This window comes from Bison bison, unplaced genomic scaffold (assembly GCF_000754665.1).
Source record: "Bison bison bison isolate TAMUID 2011002044 unplaced genomic scaffold, Bison_UMD1.0 scf7180017860443, whole genome shotgun sequence".
Taxonomy (NCBI): domain Eukaryota; kingdom Metazoa; phylum Chordata; class Mammalia; order Artiodactyla; family Bovidae; genus Bison; species Bison bison.
In genome coordinates this window covers 5771808-5798443 of record NW_011491015.1, presented here as the reverse complement: position 1 = coordinate 5798443, position 26636 = coordinate 5771808, and the positions used below count along the sequence as shown (strand labels likewise).

General features: G+C 47.7%; 1 protein-coding gene across 1 annotated transcript in view; it reads left to right on the top strand.

Moving 5' to 3' along the window:
• Positions 1–6856: 6856 nt before the first annotated feature.
• The window catches only part of NTRK3 (neurotrophic tyrosine kinase, receptor, type 3), a gene marked incomplete at its 5' end in the record, with an annotated part of 300013 nt that continues 280233 nt past the window's right edge, over positions 6857–26636 (top strand). Inside the window, 5 exons of the mRNA XM_010832183.1 lie at positions 6857–6925; positions 20806–20963; positions 21958–22100; positions 22727–22868; positions 24570–24866. Coding sequence (XP_010830485.1) covers positions 6857–6925; positions 20806–20963; positions 21958–22100; positions 22727–22868; positions 24570–24866 — 809 coding nt within the window. The remainder of the gene's footprint in view (positions 6926–20805; positions 20964–21957; positions 22101–22726; positions 22869–24569; positions 24867–26636) is intronic.

Genomic DNA, 26636 nt, shown 5'->3' with positions numbered 1-26636 from the left:
GGGATTCTCTAAGCAAGGATACTGGAATGGGTTGCCATGCCCTCCTTCAGGGGATCTTCCTGACCCAGGGATAGAACCCTCGTCTCTTAAGTCTCCTGTATGGGCAGGAGGATTCTTTACCACTAGCGCCACTTGTGAATCAGCCATGAGTTTACAGATATCACCTCCCTCTTGAACCTCCCTCCCACCTTCATCCCACCTCTCCAGGTCATCACAGAGCACTGGGCTGAGCTCCCTGTGTTATACAGCAGCTTCCTACTAGCTGTCTGTTTTACATATGGTAGTGTATATATGTGGAGAAGGCAATGGCACCCCACTCCAGTACTCTTGCCTGGAAAATCCCATGGACGGAGGAGCCTGGTGGGTTGCAGTCCATGGGGTTGCTAAGAGTCGGATAAGACTGAGGGACTTCACTTTCACTTTTCACTTTCATGTATTGGAGAAGGAAATGGCAACCCACTCCAGTGTTCTTGCCTTGAGAATCCCAGGGATGGGGGAGCCTGGTGGGCTGCCGTCTCTGGGGTCGCACAGAGTCGGACATGACTGAAGGGACTTAGTAGCAGTAGCAGTGTATATATGGGGCTTCCCAGGTGGCGCTAATGGTAAAGAACCTGCCTGCCAATGCAGGACACTTGGGTTTGATCCCTGGGTCGGGAGGATCCCCTGGAGAAGGAAATGGCAACCCATTCCAGTATTCTTGCCTGGAGAATTCCATGGACAGAGGAGCCTGGCAGACTGTAGTCCATGGGGTCCCAAAAGAGTTGGGCATGACTGAAGCGCTGAGCACAGCGAGATCAGTCTAGTTCAGTCTAATCGCTCAGTCGTGTCCCTTTGTGCCCGCAGTGTGCATATTGTCAATCCCAGTCTCCCAATTAGCCCCCCTCGCCTTCCCTTGCTTGTCCTTCTCTACATTTCAGGGTCCGTGTTGAGTGCTTTTGTTGGATGGTAGGGTTCCCAGGGTAGAGGGTGACATCCTCCCAAATCTTGGGGCTCCATCCTGCTGCAGTTGGGCTCCCCTTTAGGAGGGTCATGGAACTACTTTCCATCCTAAGGTTCCCTCTGTTCACCAAGGGGCTAATGCTGGAGGGGCCACCTCAGCCTGTCTCCCGCTCAGGGTCAGATTTGGCCATCTGGCGCCTTGTTTCCAGAGCACCCAGGAGCTGCATCACTGCCGTTCATTACTCTGGGCCCCAGAGTCTGGGCTGTGAGAGGAGCAATAGTGCAGGACAAAATTAATGGCTTTGTTTGGTAGTCTCAGATGAGGCATACGGGGCAAGGTCATGGGGCTTGATTTTGGGAAAGGGTTTGATGCATCATCTCGTAAAATCTTGCTCACCAAATTAATTCCAGCGGTCAGGTGACTTGGAAACTGGCCACGGACTCGAGCAAAAGTCAGAGACGGGTGATAATGGATCTGTGGGGGAGGAGGCTCGGGGCTGCTATGCAGCTCAGAGGCAGGATGGTTCTTAATTAAACCTTTGTCTGATGAGTGGGGTAACTGGCCCATCAATAACTGATGACAGGTGAATACAGGCGAGGCATCAGCTAGAAAGAAAAGCAGGGGCAGTGGGCGGTAAGCGGGTGGTAAGTCAGTTAAAACTCTTTACCTCATCTTTCCGATCTGCCCAGCACCGTGAGTGCTTGTAGATGCCTCCGAGGGCAGGATGGCCGGAGGCGTGCCCTGCTTGCCTTGTTGGGGGTGAATATGCTTGCCTTTACTGTGCTCTGTGTGTGCGTTTGCCTCTGGGCTGGATGCTTCTGTTGTGCGTCTCTGGCAGGCCGCGGTGTGCGGTTGTCCAGCTTGTGTATACGCTCTCCTCCTGGGACTTGGGCAGCACAGCGTTGCTCTCTCTGGGGACAGGCACTGTGCTGTGTGTATGTGGACCTGGGCATTTACATGTCTGTGTGTTGGTTGCAAATGTTCCTAGGTATGTTGTTTTGTTGCCTGTTGCTGGAGTCTTTATGTTAAGACTGCTCAGAGCTGTTCAACTTTGATTGGCAGCCTCTGAGCCTCAGTTTCCTTATCTATTGCATGGAGATCATAGCAATACCCACCTTGTACAGTTGCTGTAAATATTAAATGAAATCGAGAAAGCAAAAGTGGGTAAGTGAGTTGTTATCATTGTTATTTTGTTGCTAAATTGTGTCTAATTCTTCTGCAACCCCGTGGACTATAGCCTGCCAGGCTCCTCTGTCCATGGGGTTTTCCAGGCAAGAATACTGGAGTGGGTTGGCATTTCCTTCTCTGGGATCTTCCCAACATGGGGATAAAACCCAGTCTCCTGCATTGGCAGGCGGGTTCTTTACCACTGAGCCAGTGGGGAAGCCCCAAGTAGCGGAGTAGCTGGTACTGAGTAAACCCTTAGTGAATGCAGATTTTGGTCTTGGAGATGATGTGGGGAGGCAGGAGGAGGTGAGAGAAGAAGAGGATCTGGACCCCCGAAGGTGAAGGTGGTTTGTGGACCATGGAGGAGGAGGAAGGGAAGAGGGCAGTCATGGACAAAGCCCTTGAGTCCTGCCATGGCCGCTCCATCTGGCCAAAGAACTGAAGGAATGCAAGGGGCTCTTTCTCCCCCAGTTGGGGCTTGGTGGGTGGGGGAGGCCTGGGGTGGGGAGCTACAGAGGGGACACCCCTGGGAGAGCGGGATCCCCCCTCCCCTGTATCCGGTCTCCCCTGCCCCTCCCCCTCAACTTGTAATAAGGAGATAATGCAATTTCTTATTCTTTATTTGCCCAGAATGCCTGTTATTTTCTTTCTTTCAGAATCCAATTTTCTCTTGACATTTCTGCCTAATGTAGCAAAACTTGACCTTTGTGAAAGGACATTGCTGGCAGCCTGCTCCCTGCCTCGGGCCCCCCAAGAACTCCGGGCTGCTCTTCCCTCAGAGACGGGCGAGGGTCCCCACTTTACCTGGACCGCTCCTGGGTCCGCGCCTCCTCCTTCCTGTGGGGGCAGGGGCAGGGCATGTTTCCCAGGGCGTGGTGAACCTGGGGTTCCCGGCTGCTGCCTCTTATGGCAGCCGCTGCTCAGCTTTAGAACCAGGAACTCTGTTCCAGGCTGTACTGGAGTCGGGCCGAGAGCTCAAGGCCCCAGGGCCTTTTCTAACTTCTGCTGCCTCTGGTGCTGTTATGTGTAAACCAGCAACAAGGTTCTGATGCATAAACTCACCTTTATGGAAACATCAGAGTAGCTGATGGTAATGGAGATACCTAGGGTGGTACCCAATCCTGTTATTCTTGACCCCGAGCTTCAGCTCAGGTCCACTCCCGGGTGTAAGGTCACGACTCTAACGGGCATACATGTCTGATCGCCTGCTTCTCCCTTCTGAGCAGGAGATGCTCTGCTGGGAGCTGGGCGCCTGGGTGTCCTCATGGTTGTCATGCAGTTCTTCTAGCCACCTTCCCTTCCAATTCAGTGGGGGAATGAGGTGGTTTGTAGGAAAAAGATATGCCGTTGGTAGGGGTTTTGTGAAGCTGAGCATGCAGATGGGTTAAGGTTTATGGGCTTTTTTTTTAAAATTGTGGTACTGTATTGGGGCACTATTACAACAGCTAAGGCATGGAAGCAACCTAAGTATTCAATGGCAGATGAATGGATGAAGATGTGCTACATGATGGAGTATTACTCAGTCATTAAGAGGAGGTTTATAGGCTTTTGGTTTATAGGCTATAGGGTTAGGCTGTGTTGGCATTCACACCAGCGTTCCACAGCCCTGCAGAGAGGAAGTTAGTGACAGCGAGGGGATATGAGGGGCCCTTCTAAAGAGGGCCAAGGAGAGAGTGCTGGGAGTTGGGGAGAGAGTGTGACAGTAAGTTTGGGGTACACCTCCTTGGAGACCTTCCCTTTGTCCCCAGTCCCTTACACCCCAAGAATGGGGTCTTCCTCCCCCACACAGTCATGGGCTGCCCCCAAATAGTGCTAGTTGCTCAGTCATGTCTGACTCTTTGTGACCCCATGGATTGTAGCCGACCAGTCTCCTCTGCCTTCTCCAGGCAAGAATACTGGAGTGGGTTGCCATTTCCTTCTCTGGGGGATATTCCTGAGCCAGGGATCCAACCCAGGTCTCCTGCATTGCAGGCAGATTCTTTACTGTCTGAGCCACCAGGGAAGCCCATGTCACCAAGATAGAGCTGCCTCAAATGCAAAGGGGAAGCCCTGTCCTGCAGCTTGTCCTTGGCTTTGAACATCTGCTCCTCCTATGAGCCATGATTACCCTCTGTGACCTCACCCAGGATGAGCTTCTCCAATGGGCTCCAGGCCCACACATCCAGCAGGCTGTCTTATGTCTCTCTGTGGACATCAAACAGGCATCTCAAGCTCAGTGTCTGCAAGGGGGAAGGTCTTGATCTCCATGCCACTCTCCAGTGGGGACCCTTCTGCAGCCTTGGGCTCATTAAATGACAGCACCACTCTCCTGGGCATTCAAGTCTCCCTCTGTGGCCTGATCCAACCCCACAGGAATTCTGGCAGCTCTCCCTCACCACCTAGCTTGAATTCATCAGCTTAATCATCTCTGTGCTCTCTTCTTGCCTGGAATATGGCAGCATCTCCTAATTGCTTTGATGGCTTCCAGTCTTGGGCTCCTGTTTTTAAAGATGCTGGTTAGGTTACGCCACGTCCCTACTTAACACCGTTCGGTGCTCTCCCATTGTTCCTTAAAGTAAAATCCAGACGCCTTACTTTGGCCCAAAAGGTGGGTGTGGCATGGCCCCTTCTGGGTGCTTACTCTACATTTAGTTTTAAAATCTTTTGACCAAATGGCATGGGGATCTTTTTCCCTGACCAGGGATCAAACCAGCAACCCCTGCCTTGGAAGTGCAGCGTTTTAACCACTGGACTGCCGGGGAAGTCTCCCTCCTGTTTATCCTAGACCACACTTCCCCTACTTGCTTTCTCACTGGCCTCCTTTCTGGCTCCCTTATCCCTCTCAGGGCTTCACACCTGATGCTCCCACTGCCTGGAACACACCTTCCCTGGCCCTCAGCTTAGCTTCACTCCTCTTGTCTCAGCTCCAGTGTCCCCTCTCAGAGGGCATTTATGGAAGCCTTTGACTTGTGGAATGTTCAGAATGCTTGTTTATGGCGATTATTTCATAGCTATATATTATCTTAAACTCATCAATACATATACATTAAATATGGACAAAATTTTTTGGAAAGTCAACTATACCTTAATAGTAAAATAAAAAAGGAGGGATGAATTAGAAGTTTTAGGCTAGCAGATACAAGCTGCTGTGTATAAAATGGATAAGCAGTGAGGTCTTACACACTTCTAACATAGCCCCGTCTCTCTGCCCCGTTAGTTTCTTGCCCGACTTTGCTTAGACCCTTTATTCTACTCATCACAAACTGCAATTCTCTTGCTTATTCATTTGTAACTTGAACATATGTTCCAAGAGACCTTATCTACTGTCCACCCCCTCGTTCCTTAGTGGAGCCTATATTTGGCTGTGAACAAATATTTGTTATAGAAGTCCTCTAAATATAGGTGCACTTGTAAGTCTACGCATATGTGTGTGAACAGGAGCCTGTGCTTGCCTTTGTTACCGACGTGTTTGATAGACATAAATATGCACGTGCTTGTGTGTGTGGATAGGTATTTACCTAAGTGCAGTCTTTACTGCTGTCCTTTCTCATCACTAGATGAATCCCCACAGTTCCTGGGGTGCCACTTGGACTCCAACGTCTCCAGCTGCTGCCTTGAAGGACTGTTATCACATCGAAAGTTGTTTGTTGAGCCTGGCAAAGTAATAACCGTGGGTGTGTTTCTTCTTTTATTCAGAAGACTAATGACTGCTCCTTTCCCTGTACATCCTAATGAGAACAATTAAATAGCCATTAGGAGGAGAACAGAAGTGTGAACAAAAAGGCTGATGTCTTGATCATCGATGGGCAGGGTAGCTGAGGGAGGGACTGGCTTGAAGGAATTATAGGTGTGGAGTTTTTTTTTGACTTGTGTGAATGTTAAGAATGTTTGTTGGTAACAGGGCACAATAGCCTCACTTATGAAGGGTGAAGAAGTCCCAGGTATCTACAGTACAGGGTGGGGCATATACAATATACAATAACAATACAGTATTGTACACTTACAATTTTGGGAAAAGGGTACATGTTCTATTAAATATTATTATAAAAAAAGGAGGGAAGAAACTTTTAGAGGCGCCAGTTAAGTTTATGGCACTGTTTATGGTGATCATTTATTTATATATATTATTTTAAACTCATTAAGACATATAAATATGTACAGATCTTTTGGCAAGTCAACTATGCCTCAGTAATGAAAAATGGGAGGTGGGATAAATTAAGAGTTTGGGATTAGCAGATACAAACTACTGTATGTAAAATGGATAAGCAATAGGTCCTACTGTGTAGCACAGGGAATTATATTCAGTTACCTATATAAACCATAATGGAAAATACTGTGAAAAATAATGTACTTTTGTGTAACAATCACTTCACTGTACAGCAGAAATTAACTCAACATTGTAAATCAACCGTACTTCATTTGAAAAAAATACTTGCTGGTTTGTACACACTGTACCCTGAGGGTTCCCTGTCCTCCTGAAAGAGGGTGGGCTTAAAAAGGTGAAATTTTATTGTGGTGAGAGGACAGCAGAGAATGACCAAGAAAATTTTATTAATTTATTTATTCCATTCGATTTGTAAAGTCTTTTCTTCCCAGCGTCCTCTCAAGACATGATCTTTAGCCTTGACTACTAGCAGATGTGCTGTTAGCCGAATGGAACGAAGGAGAAGCACAGCTGAGCCAGGCTCCCATGAAATGACCATGCTTACTACACAGAGCGAGACTTATTCCAGATTGTCCTTTAATTTTCTTTATTTGTCCGTCTTACAGAAACCTGTCAAGTAACCGGCTCACCACACTCTCATGGCAGCTCTTCCAGACGCTGAGTCTTCGGGAATTGTAAGTTCAGTTTTGAAAACTGTCCAAATTGGTGGAGTGGTGGTTAGAGGTCGGGTGAAGCCACTGGAGGCCGGGCATACAACTGAAGGGGTTTTTGGGGTGGATGACCTGGGTGTACCATGTTCAGTGAGAGGGAGTCACCTCATCCCTTGATTTCTGATACTCTTTCTGGGCATAGTACATTTCAGAAAATAGGAATTTCATCTCTTAGCAGGATGTAGTTTTGTGACTTGTTAGTAATTAGTTAATAACAGTATTGAATTTATAATAATAAAGAGAGTTAGTTTATAATAAATAACATTTGTAATATGTAAGTTGATTATTAGGTGTGCTTTCATTTACATGACCTCTGACTTATCATCACTACTGTCAATCAAGGTAGGTATTATTATGCTTCCCATAAAAATGGTATCTCCACCCTTTAAGGTGAGGGTTTTTTAGCTCCAGAAAGGCATGTGAGACACAGCCAAGATCACCTTGCTAGGGACTGGCAGAACCAGGACTTGAACATAAGCCTTTAGTTTCAGATTGCATGGCTTTTCCACTTCTCATGATCTTCTGTCAGCCTATTTGGCTTGAGTATGGGCATCTTGAAGGGACAAAGCCCATATATTTATTCAATCTGCCTGTGGACCTAAGCTTAGCCTTGATGCATTCTGAGCCTGATCAGTGTGCTCCTACCCCAGCTAGCCATTTTCCACAAACACATATTGGATGGATGAGTGAAAAACCTGGGACCACTGCTGGAAAAAATAACTCATGTTGTCGTGTGAGTCATCAGGGTCAGCTCTGTGCACGAAGGACGGCATATTATGTTGAGAGAACAAATCAAAGAATAAACTGCAAAGGAATTGAGACATGGATGGAATTAGGGACTCAGTGTTCCAGAGACACTGCTCACGTGTCTTCTCTTTTACTTGGTGACTTCGATCCAAATTCACTGAATGCAGATTGCTTTCCTATCCTTTACCAAGAGGCAATGAATGACCTTGGATCCCTGCCCAAGCTGTTGGCCTTTCAACTTTTTCTCCTTCCAACTGGTTAAGACCTGAGTTCAAGGAAGAGTCATAACCTTTTCTGACCCAGTTTGTCAGGAGGAAGAATATGTACATTGCCATGACAGTCCTGTATGTACCCTACTCATTCTCATGGAGTAGGTGCCTACATGATGCTGAAAGAGGCCATTCCAGGGATGGGAAGGGCAGAGAGGGTCTCTTTGACAGTGTTGGAGGGTTTAGGATCAAACCGCTTTCCTACCTTAGGACTTTGCCCTTCCCACTAGCCTTCTCCTCTGCCACAAGCACAATAGCTGTAGTGATCAGAGTTCATATATGGCTACCATATATCAGGTCATATATGGCTACCATCAGATGTACATCAATAAAAACTTCTGATCTTGAAAAAAGGTAAATATATACTCATGTGCATTCATGCTAAGTTGATTCAGTTGTGTCTGACTCTTTGCTACCCTATGGACTGTAGCCCACCAGGCTCCTCTGTCCATGGGATTCTCCAGGTGGGAAAAATGGGGTGGGTTGCTATGCCCTCCTTCAGGGGATCTTCCCAGACCAGGGATTGAACCGGCGTCTCCTGTGTCTTCTGCATTGGTAGGTTCTTTACCACTAGCGCCACCTGGGAAGCCCAAATATATACTCGTTAGTTTATAAAACACAGAGAAACTGGACAATGTCACAGAGATATCTCAGCGTCAGGTTGGTCCACCGGATGCACTTGTGTTCATTCCCATCTTTGTAGGTAGACAAGATGTTAAAGGTAAACGAACCTGACTGCTTTGATCACCACTAATGCTGACTTCTGAGATCTTAGTTTGTTGCAGGCACTGTGCCAAGCAATCTATTGAGTTAAGCATGTTATTTAATCCTTATAACAATTCTATCAGGTCAGAATGACTACTATCACTTCACCTTTGGGGACCCTGGGGGTACTTAGCAAGGCCAAGTATCTTGGTTAAGGTCACCTGTTAGTTGAATGGCAGCATATGGACTCAAGATCTTGACTATTATGCTCAGCCATCTCCCAGCTTTTTCAGTCTTTTTTCAATCCAGGTGTGTTAGTCACTTAATCATGTCTGACTCTTTGTGACCCACCAGGCTCCTCTGTCCATGGGATTCTCCAGGCAAGAAAACTGGAGTGGATAGCCGTTCTCTTCTCCAGGGGATCTTCCCGACCCAGGGATTGAACCCAGGTCTCTCCCATTGCAGGCAGATTCTTAACCATCAAAGCCACCAGGAAAACCCTTCCAATCCAAGGACGGATCCATTCTATGATAATTTTCAAACAAATGTGTGATTGCAGTTTTTCCTTACCTTGCTTTAAAACTGACCAGGGGCCCTGCCGTAAAGGATCTAGTTGGGGGCTCTCTTTCTTGAGAGTCTTTCATTTAGTTCTCCCAAGAACCCAACCCTTTCATCTCTGGGAGTCTAGGGACAGCATCTCTCCAGGGGACTTCTTGGGCTGCCCTTGGAATTATCGAGACAGCGTGCAGTGCTCCTTCTAAAAGTCACTGGCTGCTAAATCAATGGTGTGCTGCCCCCGTGACCTGTTTCTTGGAGTTTTAGAAACAGTTGTTCCATGGATATATATTTAAAGAAAATGTCAGATTTCTCCCAGAGGCTCATGGGACTCTGCATTCATCTTTGCCCAGGATCAATACACCAGTGAGCTGGCTGTGACTTATGGTGGAATGAAGACGTTCCCTCCAGGCCGAGTCACTGTGGGAGAAGCACCATGTCCACGGAGTATTTTATTTCTGTCATATTGTTAAATAAGAAAAGAATTATATTGGAAAATAAAGAAACCCCTCTCTGAGGGAGCAGTCGCTTGATAGGGGTCTTTTTTTTTTTTTTTTGAGGAAGAATTGAATGTTGAGAGTGGAAAATTTATCTCTTGGCTGGAGGGGCCGCATGTTGGCTCTTAGCTGTGGCTGTGATTAAAATCCAAACAATCCCAGTTCCTGGCAAATGGAAGAGGGGGTCGTATTTTCTTGTCTGACTTCCTGATTAGTCCACATGGCGCCATCTGCCACAAGCCATGTAGACTGCCAGGGTCTGCCCAATGGAGCCTGCTGGCTGGGGTGTGGGGAAGGATTGGGTAGTTCCAGGAAGAAAGACTGTTGGTCCTAGAGGAGATGCCTCTGTGAACTGGGGCAGCCAGATCATCGCAAGGGTAGAGGTGTGAGGCTTCCAGCGACCTTCTGCAGGAACAGAAGGCTTGAACTGGGGCTTTTGACAGCTTCTTAGCACATTTTATTCCTTCGTGGGGGATCTCTGCCTGCCCCAACCAGCCCCTCCTCTGATCCTTGATGGAAGAATGAATGCTGTTGGGATTCCCCATCAGAAGGCTGAGTGTGTATGACTTTTCCAGTAGCAGAGAAGGAGAAAGAAGAGATGTATACTGAGTCCCTAATGTATACAAGGACTTCCCCTATGGCTCAGCAGTAAAGAATCCGCCTGCCAATGCAGGAGGCGCTGAGATGTGGTTCAGTCCCTGGGTTGGGAAGATCCCCTGGAGGAGGAAATGGCAACTCACTCCAGTATTATTACCTAGGAAATCCCATGGACAGAGGAGTCTGGCGGTCTACAGTCCATGGGGTCACAAAGACACGGACACGAATGAGCGACTAAACAGCAGCAATGTCTAAGAGGTCCACTCTCATCTCAGGGAACAATCCCACAGCAGGGTGGGGATGTCCTTATTCTCCAGTTTGACAGATGAGGGGTGGAGGCCTGGCCAAGTGAAAGAACTGATCCAACATCACATGGCAAGTAACGGGAATTAGTACTGTGATTATTAGCATTGCTACCACCCAGGTCTGCTCTTTTCAAAGACCAGCTCTTTTCTGACCCAACTGAGCCCCACAGCCCACATGCTTTGCATCACCTTCCAGAAGCCACTCTCAACATGGCAGCTCCCCTTGGAATCAATGGGGGAAAAACAATATAATCCAAAGGGAAAAAAAAATCCAAACAAGTTAGCATCTCAGGGCCCTCGCCATGTGCCAGACACTTCTTTCACTCATTTCTCATTTACTCTTGTGCGATGAAGGGTATGGTCTTGGCTGAGCACCTGGCCCACTGCTTCTCACTGGTCCGGTCTGTTTTTTTCTTACTGATAAAAACTGGAAGCATTTTTCAAGACTTCATCAGAGTAGCCGGCAGTCTTCCAATAGCACGGGTTTAGAGAAATTTGAGTTGGCGTTGCACAGTGCTCTCTGAAGTCTCTGGTTTGGGTAAGATGGTGTCTTCCCATTACCAAGAAGATGGGAATGGTCTGATGAGAAAGCCAAGCAAGAATCAAAGAGATTGCCTCCAAGATAAAGAATGAATTTGAAAGAAAAGAAGCTTGGATTCTGAATCCCATGATACAATTTAGGCAAAAGCGAGAGGCATCAGAGGATATAAACTCACAGTGCAGAAACCCTTCAGAAATACCCTAAGGACCATTAGTGTATCTCCAACAGGCTTCTCTTAATACCCTGCACGCACAGAGCAGACATGATTAAAATAGATTGGAATATTTCATTTTCTTAAAGCAAAGTGATAATTACATCTGGTATAATCTGCAGATTTCATCGACTTGGTAAAATATTAACTTGGTTTCGGGGATGGCTTTGTGCTAATCCTGGCACTTTCCTTCTCCCAGTCCTGGCACTGACTGCTTGCCACGGCTCTTCAAGTCACTAAACAAGCTGGTTAAGGGGTTCCCTGGTTGCTCCGTGGTTAAGAATCTGCCTGCCAGTGCAGGAGACTTGGGTTCCATCCTTGGTCCAGGAAGATCCCACATGCCTTGGAGCAACTAAGCCCGTGTGCCACAACTACTGAGCCTGTGAGCCGCAGCCACTGAAGCCTCAGCACCTAGAGTCCCTGCTCCACCACAAGAGAAGCCACCACAATGAGAAGCCCGCGCACAGCAACTAGAGAGTAGCCCCCACTCACCGCAACTAGAGAAAAACCTGTGCAGCAGTGAAGACCGGCACAGCCTAAATAAGTAAATAAGCTTCCCAGGTGACTCAGTGGTAGAGAATCCGCCTGCAATGCAGGAGACCTGGGTTCAGTCCTTGGGTCGGGAAGATCCCCTGGAAAAGGAAATGGTAACCCACTCAGATATTCTTGCCTGGGAAATCCCATGGACAGAGGAGCCTGGTGGGCTACAGTCCATGAGGTCTCAAAAGAATTAGACATGACTTAGTGACTAAACAAGAAGAAGGCAATGGCACCCCACTCCAGTACTCTTGCCTGGAAAATCCCATGGATGGAGAAGCCTGGTAGGCTGCAGTCCATGGGGTCACTAAGAGTCGGACATGACTGAGCGACTTCACTTTCTCTTTTCACTTTCATGCATTGGAGAAGGAAATTGCAACCCACTCCGGTGTTCTTGCCTGGAGAATCCCAGGGACGGGGGAGCCTGGTGGGCTGCCGTCTGTGGGGTCACACAGAGTCGGACACGACTGAAGTGACTTAGCATAGCATAGTGACTAAACAACCAACAACAGCAAAATAAGTAAATAAACAATCAGACTAATAATACTGTTATTATGATAATAACCTGACCTCTTTATTGCCCCTATAATTTCAGAAAGCATATTAACATAGATCATCACTAATTCTCACAATAACTGTGAGGATGGAAGATTGAACCCCTTTATAGAAGTAAAAACAGAGCCTTGCAGAATGAAGTTACTTGCTGTCTTCATATCCTAGGGCTGCCTTAACCTATTTCCACAAATTTGGTGGCTTTGAACAGTAGAAAATGATCCTCTCCCTGTTCTGGAGCCCAGAAGTCCAAACTCAGAGTGGCAGCAGGATACACACACTGCAGAGGCTCGAGGGAGAGCCCGTCCTTGCCTTTTCCAGGGCCTAGTGGCCTCCGGGGGTCCTCGGCTTGTGGTAGCACCATTCCAGTCTCTGCCTCCGTCTTCACGTGGCCATCTTCCCCACCTCTCTGTCTTTCATCTTCCCCTCCTTTCTCTTTCTCTCTCTCTTCGGCTGCACAGCATGGCTTGTGAAACTTCCCTGAGCAGAGATTGAACTCCAGGCTCCCTGCAGTGACCACTGGGGAAGTCCTTTCCCTCCTTCCTCTTCCATGGATACCGGTCGTTGGGTTTACAGCCCACTGTATTCCAGCATGATCTCATTCATGATTTAACTTGATTATATCGGCAAAGACTCTGTTTCCAAGAAGGTCACATTCACAACTACTGGGACTCAAGGCTTTGGTAGAGGAGGAGACACTCTTCAGTCTCCTATGGCCCCCCCAAGGTGACACGGCTGGCTCAACTCAGATCTTCGGGTACTTTTTTAATGATTGGGATGCTGGCATCTTCAGATGCCCTTTGGGTATATTTTCTTCTGTGACAACAGATTTGGGTCTCTTCCCCATTTTCCACTACCTGACACCAGGATTGCCACCCGCAGCACCGATACTGTGGAGGGGAGAAGAAAACCAGAGTGACGCCTGGCGGGGAATCAGTGTTTTCTAAACACCCAGTCTTGGCGTTGGCTATTCAGCCAAGTGTCTGTGTGCACAGACTCAGATGAGGCTGAGTTAATCTGCAGGAAGCCCCAGGGGCCCTGCAATTAGGCCCCGGGCCATCTTGGGGCAAGGGCTGGGTGTTGGTAATCTGTGCTCTGAAGCAGCTGCTGCTGTATTATTCATGGGGCTGCCTGCATTATTGATGGAGCCCAGGAAGGCTGGCTTTAGGCTCCAGGAGTCTGTCCCTGAAGCCCTGGCTGAAGGCTCCACTGCTCCAGGCCGGACTGGATGGGAGAGCGGACAGCTTCATTTAGACCCAGGACTTGCCCTTCTTTGCTTCTGGTCCATTTCACGGATTTTTTGTTTTTTTAAAAAATAATTTTATTAATTAATTTATTTGGGGCCTGTGCTGGGTCTTCCTTACTGCGCGTGCTCTTCTCCAGTTGTGGCGAGTGAGGGCTGCTCTCTACTTTCGGTGCATGGGCTTCTCACTGCGGTGGCTTCTCTTGTTCCAGATCACAGGCTCTAAGGCACTCAAGCTTCAGTAGTTGCAGTTTCTGGCCCCAAGAGCACAGGCTGAATAGTTGGTGACGCATGGGCTTAGTTGTTCCACTGCATGTAGGATCCTCCCAGATCAGGGGTCGAATCCGTGTCTCCTGCATTGGCAGACGGATTCTTTACCCATGAGCCAGCAGGAAAGGCCCCACTGCGCTATTTAACTCCCTCATCAGGTTATGAAGACGACAGGGGATTTGCTCAGTGAGATGCTTGGTGCACTACTGTTCTGAGTCTCAACATGCTCTCTGCTGTGTGTATGTCACGCTGTCCAGGAGGAGGGTCCAGAGGGATCAGGGGAGAACTCAGGGCTCTTCAATTTTCAGGAGACTCTGGGTGGGAGGAAAGGAACATGTCTTGTAGTGCTTGCCTTCTGGAGGAGAAAGAGGGAAGGAAATAAACAAGCCATTAGCGTGCCCATGCCTGGCGGCGTCTTAGCCATGCCCCACATGTCTCACCAGCTCCTCCTTCCAGCCTCAGGGTGCTGAGGCATCAGCCTCCGTTCTGGGGGACACTCCCAAGATGTGGGGAAACACAGGAGTGCAGGGCTCAGACCAGAGGCAGAACTGAATAAAGCACATGTGACCTGAAGCAGCCCGGCCAAGCCTCTCACTTGTCTAGTATTTTCCACCCAGGTGGGTAATTTGTATTTTTACAGCTACTTAATAATGAATGACCACATCTTGTCAAGTAAGCAACTGGGAAAAATCAGGCTGACCTGGTTCAGTTTGCATATATTCCAGCATCTGGACCCTCAATATCCTTCCAACGGGGCTGGGGCTGACAGGCCTCTCCTCTCAGCCCCTGCAGTGTGAATCCCAACCAGTTCTCCACTTCCTTTCCCCCAAGGCAGGCTGAGCAGTTTCTTCCCTCCAGAAAAAACCTCTCTGGTTTTCTCCTGTCTACATTTTCTCTGTTCTCTTTCTCATTTCTCAGCCACTGCACATGCATCTATCTTAATCCCAGGGCAAACCCCTCCGAGGGTCCTTAATTTCATCCCTCACTTTCCTGCCCTAGGACCTTCCCCTCCCCTCCCACCCCCGGCCCTACCCCAACCCCAGCCCTGATACGTTTCCCTTCTTCCTTTCCACTGGTTTCTTCTCTTCTGTTTTTCAACCAAAGACATTTCTCTCCACCATTAACTTCCTGTGCCCTGGAGCATAAAACCTTGGGATCATATTTTACTCTTTCCTTTTCTTCTACCTCCAGTGAAACACCAAACACCACCTTGTCTTCCTTTATGATATTTGCTCCATTTTCCCCTTCACTCTCCCCAATTTGATTGCAGAATTCCAAATTTGAATGCAGAGTTTTCCAACTTTGAATGCATCCCTTTGAGTGAAGAGTTTCAAAGAATAGCAAGGAGAGATAAGAAAGCCTTCCTCAGTGATCAATGCAAAGAAATAGAGGAAAACAATAGAATGGGAAAGACTAGAGATCTCTTCAAGAAAATCAGAGATTCCAAGGGAACATTTCATGCAAAGATGGGCACAATAAAGGACAGAAATGGTATGGACCCAACAGAAGATATTAAGAAGAGGTGGCAAGAATACACAGAAGAACTGTACAAAAAGATTTCCATGACCCAGATAACCATGATGGTGTGATCGTTCACCTAGAGCCAGACATCCTGGAATGTGAAGTCGAGTGGGCCTTAGGAAGCATCACTCCAAACAAAGCTAGTGATGTTGGAATTCCAGTTGAGCTATTTCAAATCCTAAAAGATGATTCTGTGAAAGTGCTGCACTCAATATGCCAGCAAATGTGGAAAGCTCAGCAGTGGCCACAGGACTGGAAAAGGTCAGTTTTTATTCCAATCCCAAAGAAAGGCAATGCCAAAGAATGTTCAAACTACTACCACACAATTGCACTCATCTCACACACTAGCAAAGTAATGCTCAAAATTCTTCAAGCCAGGCTTCAGCAATACTTCAACTGTGAACATCCAGATGTTCAAGCTAGATTTTAAAAAGGCAAAGGAACCAGAGTCAAATTGCCAACATCCATTGGATCATAGAAAAAACAAGAGAGTTCCAGAAAAACATCTACTTCTGCTTTATTGACTATAACAAAGCCTTTGACTGTGTGGATCACAACAAACTGTGGAAAATTCTGAAAGAGATGGGAATACCAGACCACCTGACCTGCCTCTTGAGAAATCTGTATGCAGGTCAGGAAGCAACAGTTAGAACTGGACATGGAACAACAGACTGGTTCCAAAATGGGAAAGGAGTACGTCAAGGCTGTATATTGTCACCCTGCTTATTTAACTTATATGCAGAGTACATCATGCAAAATGCTGGGCTGGATGAAGCACAAGCTGAAATCAAGATTGCTGGGAGAATATCAATAGCTTCAGATATACAAATGACACCACCCAATGGCAGAAAGCAAAGAAGAACCAAAGATCCTCTTGATGAAGGTGAAAGAGGAGAGTGAAAAAGTTGGCTTAAAACTCAACATTCAGAAAACTAAGATCATGGCATCCAGTCCCATTACTTCATGGCAACAATGGGGAAACAATGGAAATAGTGAGAAACTTTATTTTCTTGGGCTCCATAATAACTGCAGATGGTGACTGCAGCCATGAAATTAAAAGACACTTGCTCCTTGGAAGAAAAGCTATGACCAACCTAGACAACATATTAAAAAGCAGAGACATTACTTGCCAGCTTTGTCACATTGCCAACAAAGGTCTGTCTAGTCAAAGCTATGGTTTTTCCAGTAGTCATGTATGGATATGAGAGTTGTACTATAAAGAAAGTTGAGTGCTGAGGAATTGATGCTTTTGAACTGTGGTGTTGGAGAAGACTCTTGAGAGTACCTTGAACTGCAAGGAGATCCAGCCAGTCAATCCTAAAGGACATCAGTCCTGAATATTCATTGGAAGGACTGATGCTGAAGCTGAAACTCCAATACTTTGGCCAGCTGATATGAAGAACTGACTCATTTGAAAAGACCCTGATGCTGGGAAAGATTGAAGGCAGGAGAAGAAGGGGACAACAGAGGATGAGATGGTTGGATGGCATCACTGACTCGAACATGAGTTTAAGTAAGCTCCAGGAGTTGGTGATGGACAGGGAAGCCTGGCATGCTGCAGTCCATGGAGTTGCAAAGAGTCAGACACATCTGAGCAACTGAACTGAACTGAACTCCCCAGTTTTTACCTCTGTATTCCAGGCTCTTAGTAACTGAGCAGCAGTTCTCTCGTGGTGGTCCAGGGTCCCAGGGATCCCCAAGACCTATACTGGCAGATCACAAGGTTAAATCTCTTTCCATAATAATCCAGCAATGTTATTTGCCTTTTTTTACTCCCATGTTCAAAGAAGTTTTCTAGAGGCCACGTGATGTACGCTAACATCCTTCCTCTGATGCTCAATGGAGTTTTTGCTAACGCATTCTTGTGTTTTTTAATTTCTAATATGGTAAATTATGATAAGTATCATGCACCTAAAAGCTCTTTGAGACCCTCAGTCATTTATCAGGGTAAAAAGGAGTTCTGAGACCAAAAAGCTGGAGAGCACTGACCTGGAGAGCCTGCCAGCCTGAATGGTGCCTATGTGTGCGTGAGAAAAGATGCCTCTTCTGGGCGGATAGAGCCCCATGCCTGGCACCAGGTCTGGTCAAGGGCGTGCAGGCTGGATTTCATCCCTGTTCCTCCCTTTGGCTGGGCGTTTTGAAACACGTACAAACTTCCCCACTGTACACTGTGACCCTGTGTTTCTCGACGTCCTGACTCATGTCCCGGTCTCCAGCTCACCCCTTCTCTGGTTCATCCTGTCCAGCACTGTTGGATTGCTCTTACAATTTTGTTTACATCACTGTCCAACTACAAGGACTCCAGTGGTTCCCACTGCCTTCTGGATGCGTTTCAAGCTTCCTGATGTGGCCATGAATGTCCTCCACCATCTGGCTTTCACTTGTCCTTCTAGCTTCATTTCCTGGTACTCCTTGACACAAACTCTCTGCCATGGTGCAACTTTGTTTTTCTTGTTTTCACAGTCCAGTCAGTAACAGGCCCTCTAATTCTTTCCCTAGTCACTCCCTCCATAAGCCCCCAAAGTCAGGGGTCCTGCTTACTCCTCTTAGAATCCCCTATCTAGCAATTTCTTGCCTTGTGATAGATGATGAGGAAGGTGCGTGAATTTTGGAGTCCAGCAGGCCAAGATTTGAGGCCCTGAGGCTTCTCCTATGATTCAGCAAGTAAAGAATCCGCCTGTAGTGTAGGAGACACAGGAGACGGGTTTGATCCCTGGGTTGGTAAGATCCCCTGGAGGAGGAAATGGCAACCCACTCTAGTATTCTTGCCTGGAGAATTCCATGGATGGAGGAACCTGGCAGGCTACAGTCCATGGGGTCGCAAAGAGTTGGACACAACTGAGCACATACATCAATTCACTGTCACACACTAGCCGAGGGACTTTGAGTGCGTGACTTGACTCTTCCAAACATGAGTGGGGCAGTCCCTTATCTGTGTGGTGATGGGACTTGGCTGTCTCTGAGTGTAGTTGTGAGAGGCAGATGCTTGATAAAATTTAGTTTTCATCTCCTTTGCCGAATGAGTGTGATGTGTGGAGAAAAATCACGGGCACTTTTAGACCAAGAGGATATCACGCGGGGGTGTTTGCACATGCAACCTTTGCTGTCCTGTTGGCTGGAAAACACTGGTTCCTGCCCCCAAGGGCCTCTCTCCTCTTTTATTTTAAATATTATTTATTTATTTGACTGTGTCATGTCTTTGATCGTCGTTGTGGCATTCAGGGTCCTTACTTACAGCATGTTGGGATCCAGTTCCCTAACCAGGGATGGAACCCAGGCCCCCTGCGTTGGGACTGTGAAGTCTTGGACACTGGACCACCAGGGAAGTCCCTCTCGTTGTTGTTGGTGGTTTTTTTTTTTTTTTGCCTGAAAGCTGGTTGATGCTGATGCCTGCTTCACTACTTTGGAATTTGCCACCTATCTGAGTGGAGTTACCCAAGCGCCCCTCCCTCTGGGCGTCAACAGAGTCATCCCCATACTGGCCCACAAAGAGAATCGTGATCCAGCCAGGCATTCCGATTTATCAGTTGCCCTTGACCTCAGGAGTTTTACATCAGCTAATGCCCTTCAGTTGTCCGCTAATAACTCCCTTCTGGATGGGTGGTGAGGAAGGCCTTGAACTTGACTCTGCCTCCATTAGATGGTCTTCTTCACCGAGATGAATGGTCCCAGGAAATAGGGACTGATGATTCATTTCCATTTCAATAGCACTCACTCCAGGCAGAGCCAGACATGGAAGAGGTGCTTATTAAGGATTTTGTTGACTCTATGAAAAAAGAAAGCTGGTCCCAAGATGGGCTTTGAGAAAATGTTGGAAATAGCTAACCACCTTCTCTCCAAGGATAAAAACTTCTTCCTTTCTTTCTACTTACCTTCCTTCCATTTTTCTTCCTCCTTTTATTCATTCGACAGGTATTTAAGTGCCAGGCTTAGTTATAGGTATGGGGAATACAGCAGTGAACCTAATAGTCAATGTCTCTGACTTTGACGGAATTTAATTTTTATTTAGGGAGATAAAGCAAATAAATATTTATTTTTTAAACTTTTTTCTGTATCCATTCTATATATAATAAATAGTTTGCATCTACTAGTCCCAAACTCCCAAGCAAGCAAATAAATATTTAAACTGATGCTGCTGCTGCTGCTGCTAAGTCACTTCAGTTGTGTCTGACTCTGTGGGACCCCATAGACGGCAGCCCACCAGGCTCCCCAGTCCATGGGATTCTCCAGGCAAGAACACTGGAGTGGGTTGCCATTTCCTTCTCCAATGCCTGAAAGTGAAAAGTGAAAAGTGAAAGTGAAGTCGCTCAGTCGTGTCCGACTCCTAGCGACCCCATGGACTGCAGCCTAAGCATTGGAGAAGGAAATGGCAACCATAGGAGATCGAGGGAGCTGATCTCCAGATATGTTCTGGGTCCAAAATCTGTAGACAGAGAAGACAACAGGTGCAAAGGCCCTGAGGCAGGAGCATGCAGGTCATCCTGCTGACCTTGACCCACAGCAAGGTCAGTGTTGCTGAAGAAGAGGAGGGGAGGGTGAGGCAGGTGATGAGAGATGACAGAGGGGTGGTGCCAATCCACAGGTCTTTGACTTTGACTTTTGATGAGTTGGGAGGCCACTTGGAGGGTTTTGAGGATAGGAGCTTCCCAAAATGGCATATTTAAAAGGTTTGTTTGCCAGATGAGTTCAGTGGAATGGATTTTCTTTTTAATAAGTTTATTCATTTAGAAACTATGAATTTGTGAACTTCTATGATGTTACTTCTTTAGCTGTTCAGTCGCTCAGATGTGTCTGACTCTTTGCAACCTCATGGACTGCATGCAGCATGCCAGGCTTCCCTGTCCTTCACTATCTCCCAGAGTTTACTCACAACTCATGTCCATAGAGTCAGTGCTGCCATCCAACCATGCCATCCTCTGTCGCCCCCTTCTCCTCCTGCCCTCAATCTTTCCCAGCATCAGGGTCTTTTCCAATGAGTCAGCTCTTCGCATCAGGTGGACAAAGTATTGAAGCTTCAGCTTCATCATCAGTCCTTCCAATGAACATTTAGGACTGATTTCCTCTAGGATTGACTGGTTTGATCTCCTTGCTGTCCAAGGTACTCTCATGCGTCTTCTCCAGCACCACAGTTCGAAAGATCAATTCTTTAGTGCTCAATACTTCTTTAGAGGTGCTGCTAAATGCCTTCTCTCATGGGTATGAGGAGCAGGTGGGGGCCCTTGGCTTCAGAGCCCTGGGAGGGAGTGGGGCCTCCCTTGGTTCAGGGGTTCCCTGAACTCGCTTCTCGCCCACAGGAGGTTGGAGCAGAACTTCTTCAACTGCAGCTGTGACATCCGCTGGATGCAGCTGTGGCAGGAGCAGGGGGAGGCTAAGCTCAACAGTCAGAACCTCTACTGCATCAGCGCCGATGGCTCCCAGCTGCCACTCTTCCGCATGAACATCAGCCAGTGCGGTGAGTGAGCCCCCCGGCCCAGCTGGCTCCACGCCGCCCTCCCACAGACCCAGGGACAGGAAGCCAGGGTGTTCCTTCCCCACTGCCCTCCCAGCCTCGAATTTGCCACAGTGGCTGCGGATCTGGCTCCCCTCTTACTTCCTGCTCGCTCCTGTCCCTTCATGAGCCAGCTGTGGGAAGGTTGGTTTCAGGCAGCGGTTCCCAATCTTTTTGGCACCAGGGACTGGGTTCGTGGAAGAAGTTTTTCCGTGGACAGAGGATGGAGGGGTTGGGGGGAGGATGGCATGGTTTGGAGATGATTCAAGCACATTACATTTATTGTACACTTTATTCCTACTTTATTACATCAGATCCACCTCAGATCATCAGGCCTTAGGTCCTGGAGGCTGGGGACTCCTGGTTTCAGGGATGCAGAAAAGGGCGCATGTGCCCTCTTTGTGATCGGACCAGAGTCCCTGCACCCTGTCAGTTTCTTGTTAAGTAAACCTGAAGGAGTGCAGGTCCAGGTGTGGTCTCCGGGTCTCCTTTATCAGGACATCTAAGGGACTTTTAGAGAAGCAGATGTATGGGCCTGATCACTCATCTCTGACTTAATGAGATCAGAGTGTCTGGGGATGAGTTTGGAAATCTGAATTTCTAGCGAGCTCCCCAGGGGAGTCTGAAGCAGATCAAGGTTTTGAGAGCCAGTGCCCAAAGTGGAAGATGCCATTTGACGTCATTGCTAGAGTTGCCTGCCTTGAGCAACTGTCCTCCCCTCCAACCCTGCCCCCACCACCATCCCCTCCACCAGTCAAGCTGCACGGGCTCACGTCCTGAGATCTGACGTCTGGAGCTGGTGTGAGGCTTCTGAGTCTTGGGGTGCTTTTAAGAGGTCAAGCAGGTTGTGTTGGAGTCATGATTAGACAAGGCAGGAAGTGCCACCATTGCCCTCGTGGACAGAGTTTTGGTCACAAACTCTTCCTTATCTATGCACCCGCCCTGTCCTTCCTCCCAGACCTTCCCGAGATCAGCGTGAGCCATGCCAACCTGACAGTACGAGAGGGTGACAACGCTGTCATCACCTGCAACGGCTCGGGCTCACCCCTGCCCGATGTGGACTGGATAGTCACCGGACTGCAGTCCATCAACACCCACCAGGTAGGCGTCCGAGCCTTGGGCCCTGCCACCTATTAGTCTTAAAGAGCTGAATCATAAAGAGAAGCAAGAGATGTAAGAAGAAGAAAGAAGAACAGGGGAAGTTTGTGGTCCTCTCTCTACAAGAAGAAAGGCAGAGACTTGGGTGCCACCCAGCTGCAACTTTTTCTGGCCAAATTGATCTCAGACTATAAACATCTCTGTACCTTACCTTCCTCATCTGTGAAATGGGTATAATGCTACCATTGGCCTCATAGAGTAAGTGTGAGGGTTACCTGAGCTCTTGACTGTAGAGAGCTTGGCCTTTGGTCAGTGTGCCTTCACCGGAAAGCCCTCTTTCACTTTCTGCCCATCTTTCCTCTTGATTCCTGAAGGTGTTGGGGAGTGAGGTGGGGAGGCTTGTGGAAACTGTTTGATTATTGCCTTTGTTTTGGTGCCATCATCTAATTTTTCTGTTTTGAATCTTTTAAAAAAATTTTTATGTGATAAAGTATACATAACTTAAAATTTACAGTTGTAAACATTTTTTTAGTTATTATAAAATATTAGCTCTATTCCCTGTGCTGTACAATATATCCCTGTAGCTTATTTTATACATCTGATGGTTGTCTGTTTTCTTGGGGTTTTAGACAAATCTGAACTGGACCAACGTACATGCCATCAACCTGACGCTGGTAAATGTGACGAGTGAGGACAATGGCTTCACCCTGACATGCATCGCTGAGAATGTGGTGGGCATGAGCAATGCCAGCGTGGCCCTCACTGTCCACTGTGAGTGGACGCCATGTGTGGAAGGCGGGTGGGACCCTGGGGATCTCGGCACAGGAGGCTGGGACGGGGTGGGGCCGCTGCAATGAGCGTGGTCCACTAGGAGGGTCAGAAAAACTCCTCTGGGGCAGTACAGGGCAAGTCAAGTCAGTCCTTGGCTAGTAACCCCAGAAAGCGTGTCCCTGTGCCACAGAAGGTGCTGTACCTCCAACTCGGATTTGCTCACTCCTGCTGCTGCTGCTGCTAAGTCACTTCAGTCGTGTCCGACTCTGTGTGACCCCATAGACGGCAGCCCACCAGGCTCCCCCGTCCCTGGGATTCTCCAGGCAAGAAACACTGGGGTGGGTGTGCTCACTCCTAAGTTGGCCCAAGTCTGCCTTTTGCTAAACCTCTAAAGTTCTCTGAGGAGCTACTCCATAGAGACAGGGAATGGGCAAGCATACATATGAATTTTGGGGCTGGGAAATACATGTAGTCATACACACTTCTTGGTAAATTACTGCTAATCACACCAAAAAAAAAAAAAAACCCACTAGATATCTGAAGTTAATGACTTTGGTGCTTATCTATGCAACAAATGCAAGTATCTGGGGTCATTGAATGACCTTTAGTATGAAATTTTGGTTCTCTTTTGACTTAACGGCGGATAAGGCAATGGCACCCCACTCCAGTACTCTTGCCTGGAAAATCCCATGGATGGAGGAGCCTGGTAGGCTGCAGACCATGGGGTCGCTAAGAGTCGGACACGACTGAGCGACTTCACTTTCACTTTTCACTTTCATGCATCGGAGAGGGAAATGGCAACCCACTCCAGTGTTCTTGCCTGGAGAATCCCAGGGACGGGGGAGCCTGGTGGCTGCTGTCTATGGGGTCACACAGAGTCGGACACAACTGAAGTGACTTAGCATAGCATAGCATAGCATTTGGCTTAATGGAGATGCTTTTAAGGGAAATTCTAGTGGGACTTCCTGGTGGTCCAGTGGTTAAGATTTCGCCTTCCAGTGCAGGGGGTGTAGGTTCAATCCCTGGATAGGGAACTAAGATCCCACTTGCCTTGACACCAAAGCATAAAACAGAAGCAATGTTGTAATAAATTCCATAGACTTTATAAATGGCCAACATAAAAAAAATCTTAAAAAAAAGATAAATTCTGCCAACTTCTCTTAGATTCTTAGACTTTCTTTAGCCAAGAGGAACTCATCTCTTTAAGGAATTCTTAGACACTATAATAGACTGAATATTTATGCCCCCCAACAAAGGTCATGAGAAGGACCCTCCAGCTGTAGTGGATCCAGGAAGCTTGGGTGAAGACAGACATCTCTTCACCTCTTTAGGGATGGTGTTGGTGTTGATGGGGAGTGGGGGACTTCTGATTCCCTTAGTCTTTTTAGAGCTGATGGAGAAGATTGGGGCTTCCCAGGTAGCAGTAATAAAGAATCTGCCTGCCCATGCAGGAGACGCAGAAGACAAGGGCTAGATCCCTGGGTTGGGAAGATCCCCTGCAGAAGGAAATGACAACCCACTCCAGTATTCTTGCTGGGATAATCCTATAGACAGAGGAGCCTGGTGGGGTACAGTCCATGGGATTGACTGAGCATGCATGCATGCATGAAGAATTGGGCTGCCCGCCCCAGCTCCTGGAAGGCTGCTCCAGGACATGGGAGGTTCCGTGTCCTGGGCTTCAGCTGGCCTGTCCCCTGGCAGACCCCCCACGTGTGGTGAGCCTGGAGGAGCCCGAGCTGCGCCTGGAGCACTGCATCGAGTTCGTGGTGCGCGGCAACCCGCCGCCCACACTGCATTGGCTGCACAATGGCCAGCCGCTGCGCGAGTCCAAGATCATCCACGTGGAGTACTACCAGGAGGGCGAGGTCTCCGAGGGCTGCCTGCTCTTCAACAAGCCCACCCACTACAACAACGGCAACTATACCCTCATCGCCAAGAACCCCTTGGGCACTGCCAACCAGACCATCAATGGCCACTTCCTCAAGGAGCCCTTTCCAGGTGAGGGTGGAGCTGCCCTGGAGTGGCTGATCCCTCCAGGCACTCAGGGGGGTCGGGGTGTGGGGGCTTGAGGGGAGAAGCAGCATCAACACGGATACCATCATCACCAGCAAACACACACTTTGGAATATCTTCAGCCACCACCTGAATTTTATGTAAACTAGATAAAGTCTCTGATGTTAGCAGTCACAGTAAAAACCAAGACCCCTTGGAAATACACAGCTATGCATATAAGGGTATATGGTATTATGGAAGAGTAAGTAGGGGCTTGAGAACTGGACCCAGTCCTTTGTTTGTTGGGGGACTCTGGGCCTGATCATTACCTCAATACCCTCATCTGTGAAATGGGCATGACGGTACTGCTCCCATAAGAATCTTGTGACTTTTATTAAATAACTTAAAATAGACAAAGCATGTGTCACAGGCTTTGGTACCTAATGATGGTTTGATGACCTTCCGTGTAAGGGACTTCAAGGTCTATCTGATTCATCCCCATGTTTAACAGAAAAGTTAAATCTCTTTCCACTTGCTGGGTAGAAGCAAGGTTTTGCCTGGGGTTGAGGCTTCCAGGTCTGTGGCTCCTTTCCTCTAATGCTGTGGTGAGTTGATGGGTGGGGAGTTCCTGATGCCATCAACCTGGATGGTGCTGACATCCAGTGGATGGGTGGGGGAAGGAGAGGTCATTGAAATAATGAAAAAATTTTGTTTGAATATTTTGGAGGGGAGTCTGTCTTTGTCTGGGCTGGAATATTTCAAATACCTTCCTGATGCTGGAGGAGAAGAAAACACTCCAAGAGTTTAGTGAAAGTGGCTTCAGCATCTCTTGGTAGATTTGGCAGCTGATAAGTTTCTATTAGTGAAGTCATGTATCTTTGATGACCTTGCTGATTTCTGCTGGGAACAAGCTGGAGGACCTCTCAGCCTTCAATTCCTAGAAATCCAGGCTTCTAATGAGGTAAAGGGTAAAGCATATATCAGTAAAGATATCAGTAAAGACTGATATCATGCACGCACGCGCGCACACACACACACACACACAGCAGTGGAGGACGAGCACTGCAGCATCTGCTTATGTGAAGGTGACTTTACAACGTACAGATAACCATCAGGAAGCAGCTCCAAGGGGCCTTTTAAATCTTAGCACAAGGAAACCTGAACTCAGGAGACACTGAGAGACACTCTCGAGAGGTGAGACTGCCTGGGAAGCTAAATTCTTGCACGGAGTTCTGTGGAGCAGTGATGACGCCATCACTCGGGAGAGGATGAGAATGTGCCAGTGTTTGAGACCCTGGCCATCCCATATGGTCTGACATTTCCAACATCATTCCTAGTATACCCAGCAAAGGGCCTCCGGACACTTCCCACCATGGGTCACACAGGGCTTTTTAAGAACTGGAAGAGGCCCGGTCAGCACTGTGGAAGCAGTGACCTTTAGATGCAGAGATGCTTTGCTTTTCGGGACCATAAAGTCAGGCTAGGCTTTGTTGGCATTAAGGGCTGGAGTGGCCCTTTGCCCTGTTCATGTCCATCTGGTGATTTCAACATCACTCATTATCAGAGAAATGCAAATCAAAATCACTATAAGGTACCATTTCATGCCAGTCAGAATGGCTGCGATCCAAAAGTCTACAAGCAATAAATGCTGGAGAGGGTGTGGAGAAAAGGGAACTCTCTTACACTGTTGGTGGGAATGCAAACTAGTACAGCCACTATGGAGAACAGTGTGGAGATTCCTTAAAAAACTGGAAATAGAACTGCCTTATGATCCAG